The 14,631-nt window shown below is 31.3% G+C and overlaps 2 protein-coding genes across 2 annotated transcripts; one reads left to right on the top strand and one right to left on the bottom strand.

Moving 5' to 3' along the window:
• On the top strand, window positions 1–4,324 carry AT3G29255 (Putative pentacyclic triterpene synthase 7; the record flags this gene model as incomplete). Its single annotated transcript, NM_001161181.1, has 13 exons — window positions 1–208; window positions 295–333; window positions 415–482; window positions 1,229–1,429; window positions 1,507–1,591; window positions 1,760–1,926; window positions 2,022–2,213; window positions 2,486–2,599; window positions 2,705–2,947; window positions 3,014–3,112; window positions 3,461–3,517; window positions 3,593–4,126; window positions 4,211–4,324. Coding segments are annotated over 13 exons (2,121 nt in total), but the record flags the coding sequence as incomplete, so codon positions are not given.
• A 2,042-nt stretch (window positions 4,325–6,366) lies between these two features.
• Window positions 6,367–7,281, bottom strand: AT3G29260 (NAD(P)-binding Rossmann-fold superfamily protein; the record flags this gene model as incomplete). The annotated part of the gene is made up of 2 exons (NM_113850.1): window positions 7,236–7,281; window positions 6,367–7,132 (listed from the first exon to the last, which is right to left on the bottom strand). Exons 1-2 carry the CDS (start codon window positions 7,247–7,249, stop codon window positions 6,367–6,369), a joined length of 780 nt encoding a protein of 259 aa, NP_189571.1. The 5' UTR covers window positions 7,250–7,281.
• Between the last annotated feature and the right edge of the window lie 7,350 nt (window positions 7,282–14,631).

A 14,631-nucleotide genomic window follows, 5' to 3' on the forward strand; every position in this document is an offset into this window, starting at 1 on the left:
ATCGATAACAAAAAGTGGAAGCTGAGGATCGGAGCTAAGGCAGGAGATGACCCTCACTTGTGCACCACCAACAACTACCTTGGAAGGCAGATATGGGAGTTTGATACCAATGCATGCTCTCCGGAAGAACTCTTTGAGGTTGAGAAGGCTCGACGGAATTTCTCCGACAATAGGTCACAATACAAAGCTAGTGCGGATCTGTTGTGGCGTATGCAGGTGACAACACAAAGAAAACATGAGCTTTAAATTGGTCAAGCCATATGACATAACTTTATTGTTTTTTTTATTAAACAGTTTCTAAGGGAGAAAAAGTTCAAACAAAACATTCCGCGGGTGAAAATAGAGGATGCCGAGAAAATAACATATGAAGAAGCAAATATGGCACACTGAGAAGAGGTATACACTATATGGCAGCGTTACAGTCTGATGATGGACATTGGCCTGCTGAAAACTCTGGTTGCATGTTCTTCAACGCTCCCTTTGTAAGCTGCACACTTAAGTACCCTCTTTTTTTTGTCATTAGATATTATTTAGGGTTCATACAAACCAAAATTGCGGAAAATTGTTTACATAAGTAACATGTAGCGTTTCGACACAAATTTTTTGTGTCAAATAGTCCGCCTTAACATTTGTAAAAAGAATTATAGTTAAAAGGAAGAAAAAGAAAAACAAGAATACACTAACGGTGCAAAATAATATCAGGTCATATGCTTGTATATCACTGGCCATCTTGATACAATCTTCTCTCAGGAGCATCGCAAAGAGATGTTGCGTTATATGTAAAACCATTAGGTACCTTACTATATAATTTCTCTTTAAAATTTTCATTAGAAAGTATAACATCCAAATTTGAGATAACTAATAAAATAGTTTTTATGTGGGTGAAACTGTTATTGAAAAAAATTGATTATGTCTCTTCTTTTTTTTGGTAAGATTGATGATGTCTCTTATGAAACATTAGAGACATATTCCCTCCAATATAAATTATATGATCTGGGAGAAAGAAAATAGAAGACCAAGGATGATTTCTAAACACAACACTTTCTCTTATATGTACACACAACACACAAGAACTACAAACATTTCCCTCGACAAAAATAATCACAAACAATTTGAATTAAAAGCCAGACATAACTCATTATATCTTTTAATCTTATCCATAGTTTTTGCCTAATGACTTCAATATTTTTTTTTTATAATTCTTTTCCAATGAAATCCTATCATCAAGAACGATGATGGTGGGTGGGGACTAGACGTTGAAAGCCATAGTTCAATGTTCTGCACGGTCCTCAACTACATCTGCCTACGGATTATGGAAGTGGATCCTGATCATGATCGTAAAAAAAGTGCTTGTGCAAGGGCTCGTAAATGGATCATTGACCGAGGTGGTGCTACCTATACACCATTGTTTGGAAAAGCTTGCCTTTCGGTATGTCATAAAATCATCAGCTAAAGTTAACCTTTCTTGATCGTCATCTTAATTTGGTAGTAATTGGCCCTAATTAGGTTCTTGGAGTGTATGAATGGTCTGGTTGCAAACCCATACCGCCAGAGTTTTGGTTATTTCCTTCTTATTTTCCTATTAATGGAGGTTTGGATTTGAATAATCTTATATTTCTAATCTTTTTGAATATATAATTATTTCATTATACGTGGTGCTATTGATCAGGGTTTGACCGTTGGACTTGGAGTGTCCTAACCTTGGATGAAATAATATAATTTCGTTTAGCTCCTTAATTATTTTCCTATACGCGTGCAGGCACGGTTTGGATTTATTTCCGTGATACTTTCATGGCACTATCTTATTTGTATGGTAAGAAATTTGTAGCTACTCCAACACCCCTCATTCTACAGCTTCGTCAAGAGCTTTATCCTCAAACTTATGCTGATATTGTATGGAGTCAAGCTCGGAATCGATGCGCCAAGGTAAAAGTTTAAGTCAAATATATAACTATAATGCATTGTATGCTTACGAAAAAAGTAAGGTTACTTAGCTATTCAAAAATGTCATGATGATGCAGGAAGATCTATACTATCCACAAACATTTGTACAAGACTTGTTTTGGAAAAGTGTTCACATGTTCTCCGAGAATATCTTAAATCGATGGCCTTTCAAGAAGCTCATAAGAGAAAGAGCTATCCGAAGGGCTTTGGAACTTATCCATTACCATGACGAAGCCACCCAATACATTACCGGTGGAGGTGTGCCAAAGGTAAACGGTATAAGAATCAAAAATAGAAAAAAAAATAAAAAAAAATACAAAGAATTAAAAAACAATTGTAAAGAGAAACCAAAAAGTTATATAGAGAGATTATGAACCGATACTTTTATTAATCACTTAGGGATTCATATTTATACATGAGTTAGAGAATCTAGTTGACATATATGATTGATCTCTCTAAGATATTTATACCAAAACTATGTATACTGAATCTTATAATATCTATACTAATAAGTTATATGGTTAAAAAAAAAATGTTTTAGGTGTTTCATATGCTTGCTTGTTGGGCAGAAGGTCCCGAGAGTGGTTACTTTAAAAAACATCTTGCTCGTGTCTCTGGTTTCATATGGATTTCGGAGGACGGCCTAAAAATCCAGGTTAGTTCATTTTTATTTGGCACTAATGCGAATTCACTAATGTATAGAGTTTGAACTCTAAATCATTTTTTCGAGATAACATCAAATTATTTCCATAATGTGTAGAGTTTTGGTAGCCAAATATGGGATACAGTTTTGTTGCTAAAAGTCATGTTAGCTGCTGATATTGATGATGAGATAAGATCAATGCTAATAAAGGGATACTCTTTCTTGAGGAAGTCTCAGCTTATAGAGAATCCTCCTGGTTACTATATCAAAATGTTTAGAGACATATCCAAAGGAGGATGGGGTTTTTCAGACAAAGATCAAGGATGGCCAGCTTCAGATTGTACTTCCGAGAGTTTAGAGGTGTGTGTTTCTCTATCATTCAATCCCAATATATTGATCTGATTACTAATTCCCGTGTGTGGTCAGTGCTGCCTGATCTTTGAGAGCATGCCTTCTAATTTCATTGATGAGAAAATGGACGTGGAGAGGCTTTATGATGCCGTCAATATGCTTCTCTATTTGCAGGTAATTGTTACGAGAACACTTTAGACTTATATCTAGTAATAGGAGCCGTAGCTATAGTTTGAGAGTAGAAGAAGATTAAAGCAAAGCTTCCTCTTAACCCAAGTCTCTCTTAGAAAATTAGGTTAATTGTTGGAAGTTCGGTTTCTTATTGATTATAAGAGGACCTTATATAGTTCCTCATACAAACCGACTTAACAAAATTAAAAGGAAAACTCCCAAAACCAAAACACCTAAACTCTTATCACATATCATTCATTTTTTTTTATATTAATTTTAAACACCACAAGCTGATTAGTAACACAATTCTCATTCAACCAAAAAGAAAACATACATTTCTCTTATTGACAGAGCGAAAATGGAGGTAAAGCTGTATGGGAGAGAGCGAGTGGGAAAAAGTGGCTAGAGGTAGTAATCATTTGTTCAAGTTTCATTTTTATTTGGATATAAATGAAAAATATGATTTCAAATATTCAAATGCAGTGGCTTAGTCCCATAGAGTTTATGGAAGAGACAATACTCGAGCATGAGTATGTAGAATGCACGGGGTCAGCAGTAGTAGTGTTGACTCGCTTCATGAAACAGTTTCCAAGGCACAGAACAAAAGAAATAGAAACATTTATAGCAAAGGCAGTAAAATACATAGAGAGTTTGCAAATGGCGGATGGTTCGTGGTATGGAAATTGGGGAGTGTGTTTCATATACGCGACCTTCTTTGCTGTTCGAGGTTTAGTTGCTGCGGGCAAGACTTACCAAAGCTATGAGCCGATCCGTCGAGCGGTTCAATTCCTTCTTAAGATACAAAATGATGAAGGTGGTTGGGGAGAGAGTTTTCTCTCTTGTCCCGGCAAGAAGTATATTTCTTTGGAGGGGAATAAGACCAATGTGGTAAATACGGGACAAGCAATGATGGTTCTAATAATGAGTGGTCAGATGGAGAGAGATCCATTACCAGTTCATCGTGCTGCGAAAGTTTTAATCAACTCGCAAATGGAGAATGGTGATTTTCCACAACAGGTATGATTCTTGTTAACCTAGTTTTGCTTTGGACATCTAGTTTCACGATAATATAATTGATCATCAATATACTATATTTTGTAGGAACTTAGAGGAGTTTACAAGATGAATGTGCTGCTACATTATCCAACCTATAGAAACATTTTTAGTCTTTGGGCACTCACATATTACACAAAGGCTCTACGCTTGCTCCTCTAATGACGACTCGACTGCGAAAGGCGAAACTCATCATCACTGTTCTATGTAAAAAGAAATCAATAATAAAAATACAACTTGCGAAAAGAGGAATCTCTTTCTCTAGTCGTTCATGTCTTCCGATCGTTTCCATTGTTTTCATTTGCTTTTCACTTTTGGCTTTTGCTTATTACTCTTAGTTTCGTTTTGTTTCGTTGTTCAATCTTTATATAAGGCGACTTCTACTCTATTTTTTTTCTAAACACAATTAGGAATTAGGATCTTAAAGCTTGCTAGATTTAGGGGTCAGTTGGTAATGGTTATTACTTTTGGCTATAGAGACTTTAATGGCATATTCTTTGATTGTAGAGACTTTAACTATTTATATCAGATTGGTAACAACAACAAAAAACTGTATAAACTTAGGTACTGTTTTAACATTGTTTGGAAAAGGGAACTCAAAGCTTGTTAGATTTAGGGGGTGATTGGTAACGACAGTTAGTTTTTGATGTAAAGACTTTGACTGTAGAGACATTGATTATTCAAATCTGTTTGACTGTTCAAATCTTATTGATTACAAAAAAAAAACTCTGGATAGTGCGACCATAAGAGTTGTAATTATAAATTATACCGAATATAAACCAGAATTGTAACAGAATGATGAAATTCCAGCAAATAACTTATGAGAAGGTTTTATACATTCAGTTTTTTCCATTTTCGCATCAAATTTAATATTTGATTCTTTTTTCTATAAAGAAGGGGATCTAAAAAGAACATGAAAAAAAATTGTGAATTAGTTGATAGTTTAAAAACAAAAAAAAATAGTAGTGAATTTGTTAGGAAGTTTTCATATATTGGAGAAGAGAAAAAAAAAACTATTGATGTATATTCCTTTTATTTTTGAAGTTAGGTTTACATGTCTTTAAGAAAAAACTGAAACCAAAGTATCTAAAAAAAAGGGACTATAATGACTTTTAAATTAATAAAAGCCAAAAAGTGTTATTGAACAAATAAAGACTTTAATTTTTTTTATCGTACGCTTTGAAAGTGCTTGCCAATTAACCCTTGAGAAATTTTGCTGAGATTTTGTACTCGCCAATCATTGCGAGTTCTCAGTTGAGTCATGAGCCGTGTAAGAAGTACCAAAGCTTCTTCGATTGACAGATGCTGACAATGGAAATAATGTTGATAGCATGACGAACAAAATCGTGTATATTTAGTATTTACACTTTTGTTGATAACACAATTTGTTAGGTTTCAAGGTTGTTGAATATCGTAACTATATGAAGCTGTGAAACTCAGTATGTTGCTAACAATGAGGGGAAAAAGAGAGATGACATGCCTACAATCATTTCTGCAAGAGTTGGGTAAGAACCACTAGGGAAGGGTAATGTACAGTGATATTCACAATGCCATTTATTTGGCCAAAAAATCCGTTTTGGCATGTTTGAACGAAGTACATACTTTGATATCATTTCATCATATAAATTTTCGAAGAAGTCAATTAAAACCGTGTTGTATGATAATTTGTTTGGGAAGTCTGTCTGTTGGGCGTAGCCCAATTGGTTTACATAGTAGTCAGAAATGCAATCGGCCTGACTATCACTCGGTATTAGTCGGAAAGCATTTCAAACTCGAGACAAACAATGTGGTTCCTTCGGAGAGAAGTCCACTCTAAAACACTTTGGTGCGTTTTTACTGAGGTTAAACAGATCAGTCTATAGAATTTATCAAAAAAAAAAAAAAAGTTGAGGTTGTGTGCAACTTAAATTGGATTCTTAATTAAGAATTAGAAACATAGCTGTGCATGTAGTCTTAGAAATTTTTTTGTTGATGTCAATGAAATTTGAAAACATTTTTTTTTTCTTTTTGTGCACCAACCAAATACTTCATTCCATGGTTAAAACGATTTAAAACACTTCATGGAAATTCCATGGTTTAGATATTATAATGAGAAGAACACAAACCAAAGTACAACCACAACTCAAACTCAATGTAAAAGGCCCAAGAAGAGGCCATATTAACTCAAGAGCCTAACATACAAACCACAAGTATCGAACAACTTATTAATTCGATGTCAGCTTAACGACGCTATAACCGCCGTCAACCCCCAAGTTTTGACCACTAATATAAACCGAATCATCAGAAGCCAAAAACAAAGCTGCATCTGCCACATGTCGAGCTTTAAGTACAACACCTTTGAGAATCGCCGTGGCTGAACAGTAATCCTCAACCATCTTCACAGTTTCCTCGTTGTAGCTAGTTAACCCCGTTGCTACTCCATACGGTGCAACACCGTTGACTCTAATCCCGTACTTCCCCAACCCGCCACACGCTGATCGAACCAACCCGAGAAGCGCGTGTTTCGACGCTGTGTAACTGTGAGGTCCCGGACCACCAATCTCAGCCGTCACACTCGTTGTACAAACAATGGAGCCACGAGTTCCACTAGCCACCATCGAACGCGCTGCATGTTTTATAAACGCAGCCGCACCGCGAACGTTGACGGCCATCGTTCGATCAAACGCCTCAAGATCCAAATCAAGAATGCTTCCATGCGGTTCCATGACCCCGGCGTTACTAAACAGAACGTCAAGCTTTCCGTGTTTTTCAACGGTGAACTTAACGGCGTTCTCAACTTCCGTCTCATCCGTTATATCGCAACGGTAAAAACTTGCTTTGTCTAGCCCGATCGAAACGGCGACGTTTTGACCAAGCTCCTCTTGTAAGTCAACGATGACAACTTTAGCTCCATGGTCCGTGAACAACCTCGCTGCTTCAGCTCCGATCCCACTAGCCCCGCCTGTTATAATTACGATCTTGCCATCCAATCTTCTGTATATATAATAGACAAGTAAGTATATTAATCAACGTATGTATGAATGAACGAATAATTATGAATGCATAATGAAGTTGTAAGAGATGAAACACTTGCCTTTGTCCCGACATTGTTTTGTTGTATTTTCACTTATGAAAACACCACTAAAAATTGAATGTATCTTTATTGAGGGATTTCAAAGGATATACAATGTCGAAGATAACCAAGATTTAACATTTTAATTATTTCATCGTTTTCTCATGCATGCTTTCAAATCTTAATGATTTAACAATCCATCAAACTACATCATTGTCGAATCAAACTCCAGCTAACCATACTGTTGTCGACAAGAGCACAAAAGCATGAAAATAATAATATGATCATTAAGTATAGGGTTTTCTGCCAAAAAAAAGCCAACTTGTCAATTTCTGCTAAAAAATACAAATCAATGAGACAAAATCAAAATAATATGCAATATAACATGTTATCATCACAGTAAGTTTGCAAAAGTTTGATAAATAGTACTCATGATCGTTTGAAACTTTTGGTATATCAAAACAAAACTTTCACAATAAACAATGAAGAGTTTAAATCTACCTTTAGAATTTTGAAAGTATAACGTATATAATCGTTAAAAACTTATAAAAATATTTAAACAATTAGATTACGTATTATTATTTTTTTACTTCATAAAATTAATTTTTACTTTTAGATATGAAAGGTAAAATTGTAGAAAATGACGATTTTAAAGGTTATTGAACGAAACTTGGGTTCACTCCTAGGGGTGAATCCTTTTATTCACCTCCTTTTGCATTAACCAATAAAAACATGTCATGTTAAATCCTATTTAAATTACATAATAAATTAAAGCTATAATTATAAATCCAAACCGATATATAATCTCGTTTAATTATAAAATCTAAACCCTAATTCTCTTTTGTAAACCCAAACCACCATCTAAACTCATTTAATCGTAAAAAAAACTAAACTCTAATCGTATTTTCTAAATCCAAACCGACATTTAACCTCGTTTAATTGTCAAATCTAAATCTGTTTATAAACCTAAACCAATATTTAATTCGTTTAATTATAAAATCTAAACCCTAATCGTACTTTCTAAACCCAAACCGATATTTAACCTCGTTTAATCATAAAATTTTAACCCTAACCTTTTCTAATAAACACAAACCGATACATATTTTCGTTTTAATGGCAAATTATTAGGTTTTATAATTAAATTAAATTCTTTTTATTATTATTAGGTGTCAGATTTTAATTGCTTAAAATAAAAGAAGTGAATATAAGAGTTTACCCATAGGGATAAACCCAAGTATTTTTCAAGATTATTTTGATTGAAAACCTTTAAATATAAGGTTAAGTAAAAGTTTCGCATGGCTTATAACTAACGATGCTATATATAGTTAACAGATTCTGTCCGCTAGTGCCGGGATATAGGAGTGGCAATGACCTAGTTCTTCCTTAGCGAGATCTCCATCGGCTTTTGATGGTGTTAAGTTCTCTTTGCTTGCCATTTGATTTAAAAACTATTTCATCTTTATCATTTTGCAATGCTTGCAAGCCTTCCTCTACAATTGTTCAAACAATAAGAAACACTAACTTTGGGTTTCTTAAGCTATAGTAATTAGTTCTTTTCACGGCCTTGTTTATCTCTCATGTATGGAGTGTACCTCGCCCATTAATTCGTTTCAATGGTTTTCAATATTATATACATTTTAGGGTATCGATCATTTTACTAGCTATGTTTGGTTACTCTATTATAAAGAAATCACAAGTTTCTAAAATTTACTTTACTTTCATGTCGAAAACAAGTTTAACAACACTTGTCACGTTTAATACTCACCTGTTATATAGACATATAGTTACGATATTGCTATCTAATCTGCTGTATATTTATATACAAGTAAATATTATTGATACTATAATGAACTACGTTATTGTAAGCAGCCTACAATATTACATTTGCATGCCTTCCACGGATCCATCTATGTGCATGCCTTCCACGGATCCATCTATGTTTACGTATTTCAATAATAATATTCAAACACGAACTGAAATAACTACGAGAATTGAGAAACTGTCAGCAATTGTTGAGGTCACTGTCACGGCAGTTGTCACGCTTGAGGCAACGCTAGAGGCAGTTGTCACGCTAGAGGCAACTACCAAGTCATGAAAACATCTAATAATTTCGACACTGCTTATATATGGCAAACTCTTCCGAAAGTGATATGTCAATGTACTTTAACAAAAAAAAAGTGATACGTCAATGATCGACTTGTCGTAAGGCCGGCCCAAAGCAAAAAAAAAAAATACTTATCCCATCATAAAACTTACAACTAAATATTTTTTATAAAATAAAATTATTGAGTTTGACCGAAGGAAATCTTTTTTTCAAAAGATGAATTTAACCCGATATAAATCTTACTTCTTACAGATATAAAAATTTTCGAAGTTGAACTTCCAAATTTATAGAAAAAAATAATATTTTCATAAAAAAAAAATACTATAAATGCTTTAGGAGAGAAAGAAAGTCTGGAAAATAATATCTCTAAATTATTTTATAGATATATTTGATGTCTAAAGTGCGTCTGGGTTGGGCATGTGTCGTACTTACAGTTAACTGATAGAAATGTGGATATCGTGATTGCTTTTAGCTAGTTTTGACCAATATCATTTAATGCTAGGCACTCTTGTATACAATTCTTTAAAAGATTATAAAAATTTTGAAAATTTCTAGAAATAATGATAGTCAGTAGGAGTATATTTGTGTTTTGATCCTATGGTATATAAAGAACATCAATTAATTGGGATTTTAATGACAAAAAGTTTTGACTGATCCATTTTAAAATCCTCAACTTATTTTTTAATAGAAAAACCTCTCAACTAAAAAATTCTAATGAAAAAAACCTTCAATAAATTTATAAAAATTGCTAGTGTAGATTTAAAAATTTCAAGATTGTGTGACCGTTTTCTATTATTATGCTTATATTTATTTCAAATTAATTTAGTTGCTAAAAGTATACATGAATTTATTTATTTTCATTTTTTAATGTAATATATGATATCATACCTTAATTATATTGATTCATCATTTCAATTTTGCAATCTACTGTACCACGTTTTTAATGCTATTTTAAAACAAACATGATATTCTCTTATGTCTAAAAAAATATACATATCATCTTTTAATAAATCAAAATACAATAATATTTATTTGATAACATCATTTAAGATTTTGACAATATTATAGACGAATGAACTTTTTGGTTAAGAGATCTTTACTTGCTGGGTCTAAAATATATCCGAAAACTTTTTTGGTTTTATTTTGTTTATAGTTTAGAGGTTTTAAATAGATGGATTAGTACTTAAGAGGTTTTGTCACTTAAATCTTTTAGTTAAGGAATTTTTTCATTAATTATATAATTGAGGGTTTTAAAATGGATTTACATATACTTGAGGGTTTGTTTCATTAATATTAGGTGAGTGTCCGCGCTACGCGCAGGATTTTGTTGTTGTTTTTTTTTTGTTTTTTTTTATAATATATTTAGTTTATCATTCTTTTCTACAAATGTTATTTTATAAGAAAGATTGTATTACGAAGGATGAAAACTATATATTTTTTATTAAGCACTGCATATTGTTTGTTAATTTTTACTCATAGGTAAAAGCTTTGAGTGTGTTGATGAAACCGCATAGTCCGGTGCTTTGAATAGTAACTAACGAAATTACATATATATATATATATATATATATATATATATGTGTATGTATATATTTTTGTTAGTATTTGAACTGTACCGCATTTAATCCATAGTTTAGCCACTTCTTTTTATTTGAGCCTAATTTATAGGTGTATTATATATACTTTTTGTTTAGTATTAGTAAGTTGTAAAGGATTATAGAAAAACATCATTTAGCTTACTCGTGCATATTTTAATAAATTTGATTTTGTTTTTAACATTCGTTTTGCTCTCCTCTTTGTTATTTTGTAAAATTGTATTTTAAAATAACTATTATTTTTCTAATATTTGCTACTTAATTTGTTCATATTTTGATTTCTTACCCTATATATATTATTTTATTGAACATCAAAGTCGACAATTTAACATGTATACATAGTATGTTAACATGTATACATAGTATGTAATTGTATACTTTGAATTTCTCTTTCTCTATCTTTAGCCATATATATTATTTTATCTTTAGCCATGTTGAATTTTTTGACAAAAGGGTGGTCCGTGATTTTGGTGTGTTTGATGCATGGCCTAACTTCAAACCCTTGAATTTGTAAGATCATTCCTTCTTGGAAAATACTATTGTATTTTTCAACAAGTGATGAAGGAATGAAGCAACGAATTAAGGAATTCTGTTTAGAAAGATGAGAAGATAAATATATGATGAGTATGATATGAGATATATGCTAGTCATTGGACAATTATACCTTTTCATCAAGCAGGAGGAGTGAGTTTCCAAGGAATACATCACGGTCGTTGGCGGTACGTATTTCAGTATGAACTTCCCACATTCTAACAATATGGCCAATAACATGTTGGACGTAAGTTCCAAGTTGCAAATCGTTAAATGCAACATAAGTAGCTAAATTTAGATTAGAGAGATTTATGAGAGACATTGTGATTTTAAGTGATATGAAGGTAAATTTTTGTTTGAGTATTTGTTTCTAAAGTATTTATACAAAGTAAGAAATAGTGTTTCTAAAGATGTTTTGGTTTTTCTTGGGAAATTAAAAGACCCCCTTTATTGTAGCATTAACATAGCACTAACCGTTTCTTTTATGTTTAAATGTGAAAGAATTTGAGAATTATATTAATCATAGGACATTAAAGATATGTGAGTGGAATATGAAGAAGGATACGTTTAAGTTAAGATAGAAGAATAGAATTCAGTTATCCAAAAAACATCAAATTAATTACATTTATATGCAAGAATTTATATGGCTCTTTTATTTAAAATATATTGAATTCGAAGACGTTGAACAAAACATGGGTTGTTTTTGGCTTTTATAGTCGCACGTTTGACCCATTTAGCCGCATATTTCTAATCATTATTGTTAGTTAACCTCTTATAATCTAAACATGGTAACATCTGTTTTTACTATACGATATTGCTATATGTAAACTCTATTAAAAAAAAATATTGCTACATAGACGATTTAGCCGCATGTTTGACCTATTTTGTCCACATATTTCTAATAATTGTCGACACTTTAAAACGTTTAAAATTAACTTTTTGTGATGGTAAGTGGTACGTATAACAACTATTTTTACTATGCAGTCTTTATATAAAGGATTTAGTTATACAGCAAATTTTCAGATTTTCAGATTTTTCATTTAAAAAATATAGAGAATGATGATTGAAATTCTGATTTATGATAGGTTCATATGTTGAATTAATTACTAATTATGTTTTACTTTTTTTTAAAAGTCTAGCTGGCAAGCTCTCATGTGCTGATGTGTCAAGTTATGGGAGAGAGTTGAACTTCCTCCATATATATAATTGTCTTAATAATTATAAGATGGATTCTCTAACTTTAGGATATGATAATGTGGGTGATTGGTTGGACTGTAATTGTAAATTAATTGCTGTAAATTTTTAGGTGCAGATGTGTTAGCTATAACCTGTAGATGTAGGGTTTTTGTTGTAAAATTTTGGATGTAACTTAAGAAAAAATGATTAGTAATTATTAGTTATATCTAGTTATTATATAATTTTTAAAAATATTATTTGAAATAGTTAAATTAAAATCAGAAATAAAAGTTATATTTTCATTTTTCTGATAGAATATATATATTATAAAATTGATATAAACATTAAAAAATATTACTTATAATATACATACGTAATGAGAAAATTTATTAATATGCCCAATATATTCTTTTATATAATATAGATGGTTATGTGTATATTTGTCATTGTTGTTTTCAGCTTATTATTATTATTTGTTGAAAAATATCTATTTATTTATTTAATAGTTAGTGTATATATATATATATATAGAGATAAAAGTATATAATATGTTATGATTGGATGAGAAAACAAATAAAAAGCTGAATATTTTTTCTAAAATTTCTACAGGAAAAATAATAAGACTTTAAGAAATATTGTTTTTACAGCTTAAAAAAGAAAAAAATTAGAGGAGTAAATGGTTGGGCTGTATCTTTATGATACAGCTCCAAAAAAACTTAAAGCTCTAATTTCGAACCAATCAAACTTTAGCTTTCCTAAAAAATCTCACAGCCCAAAACAACTTTTTTAGCTTTTTTAGCTGTAACTTTTAAAATTTTTACAACACATTTTTTTGTGCTTTAACAGGTGTAGACATTTTTTTTATATAACAATATTTAATTCTCTATTTACAATATTTTTATTAATATAAATAACATAAATAAAAAGTGACAGAATAATATATATTTCATTTAGTTAATATAAAATTTAATATTATAATATATATTTTCATCAAAAATTGTATAATAAATATATGAAACTTATTATTATTATTAAATATTTCATTTGTAATCATATTTTATATTGCAAAATTTTAAAATTCATAATATTGAACTATCTTTACCAATTAGGCATTACTATCAAAATACCTATAGAAAAAAACTTACAGGTACAGCAAACATACTTACAGCAAACATAGTTACAGCAAAACAACTACAGCAAAAATTCTATATCTACAGTCCAACCAATCACCTTGAAACTGTAGATTTTAAAAAAAACTTAAAGCTTGATTGACACATTTTAGGATTGTAGAAAATTTTAATACTGTAAATGCTTTTTACAGCACAACCATTTATGCCCAATATAAGGCTTCATGGAGTTTTACTGGGAAGTCGACAAAGTATTTAAAACACATTTGACCCGGAAATAGAAGTATACCGGTTTTTAACTTCAGAAACGTATGAAAATATCAAAATATATTCTGAAGTAGTTACATATTTCTCCTCTTTATATGGAGTTAGCCATGTTCACTATTTAAAAGGAAGAGATATTTTTTTCTTTTATCAAACGTTTTAGATTAATAAGAAAGAACAAAAACTACACTCCACACGGGGAGGAAACGTTAATAAGCAAGAGAGCAGATTTCGCTAAAGCATCTGCTTCTGAATTGTTCAAAAGGAAGAGATGTTTATGTGTTTTGGTCAAAAATATCGCCGTTTTGTAAGATGTCTTTTGTGAATAGGATTGGGTGCAGTTTTAATACCGTTTGTTGAAGAAGCAGAATAAATGCGGTTCGTGTGAAACGCATGACACTGGATAATGTGTGATTGTTACAATTGCGATGCGGATATAATTATATGAATATTAGCTAATTATTTTTAATACTTCAAGTTTCAGAATTGTTTTTAAAAATTGAAGAAAATGTGTAAGTTTGTGAATTTATTTATCTGATTTTTTTTCTTGTATTGAGAAAAAAATAAAAAGCAATATAATTGTACTTAACCACACCAAAATGAATAGATGCTAAACATCT

The sequence above is a fragment of the Arabidopsis thaliana genome, chromosome 3, assembly GCF_000001735.4.
Source record: "Arabidopsis thaliana chromosome 3, partial sequence".
In the NCBI taxonomy this organism is placed as follows: domain Eukaryota; kingdom Viridiplantae; phylum Streptophyta; class Magnoliopsida; order Brassicales; family Brassicaceae; genus Arabidopsis; species Arabidopsis thaliana.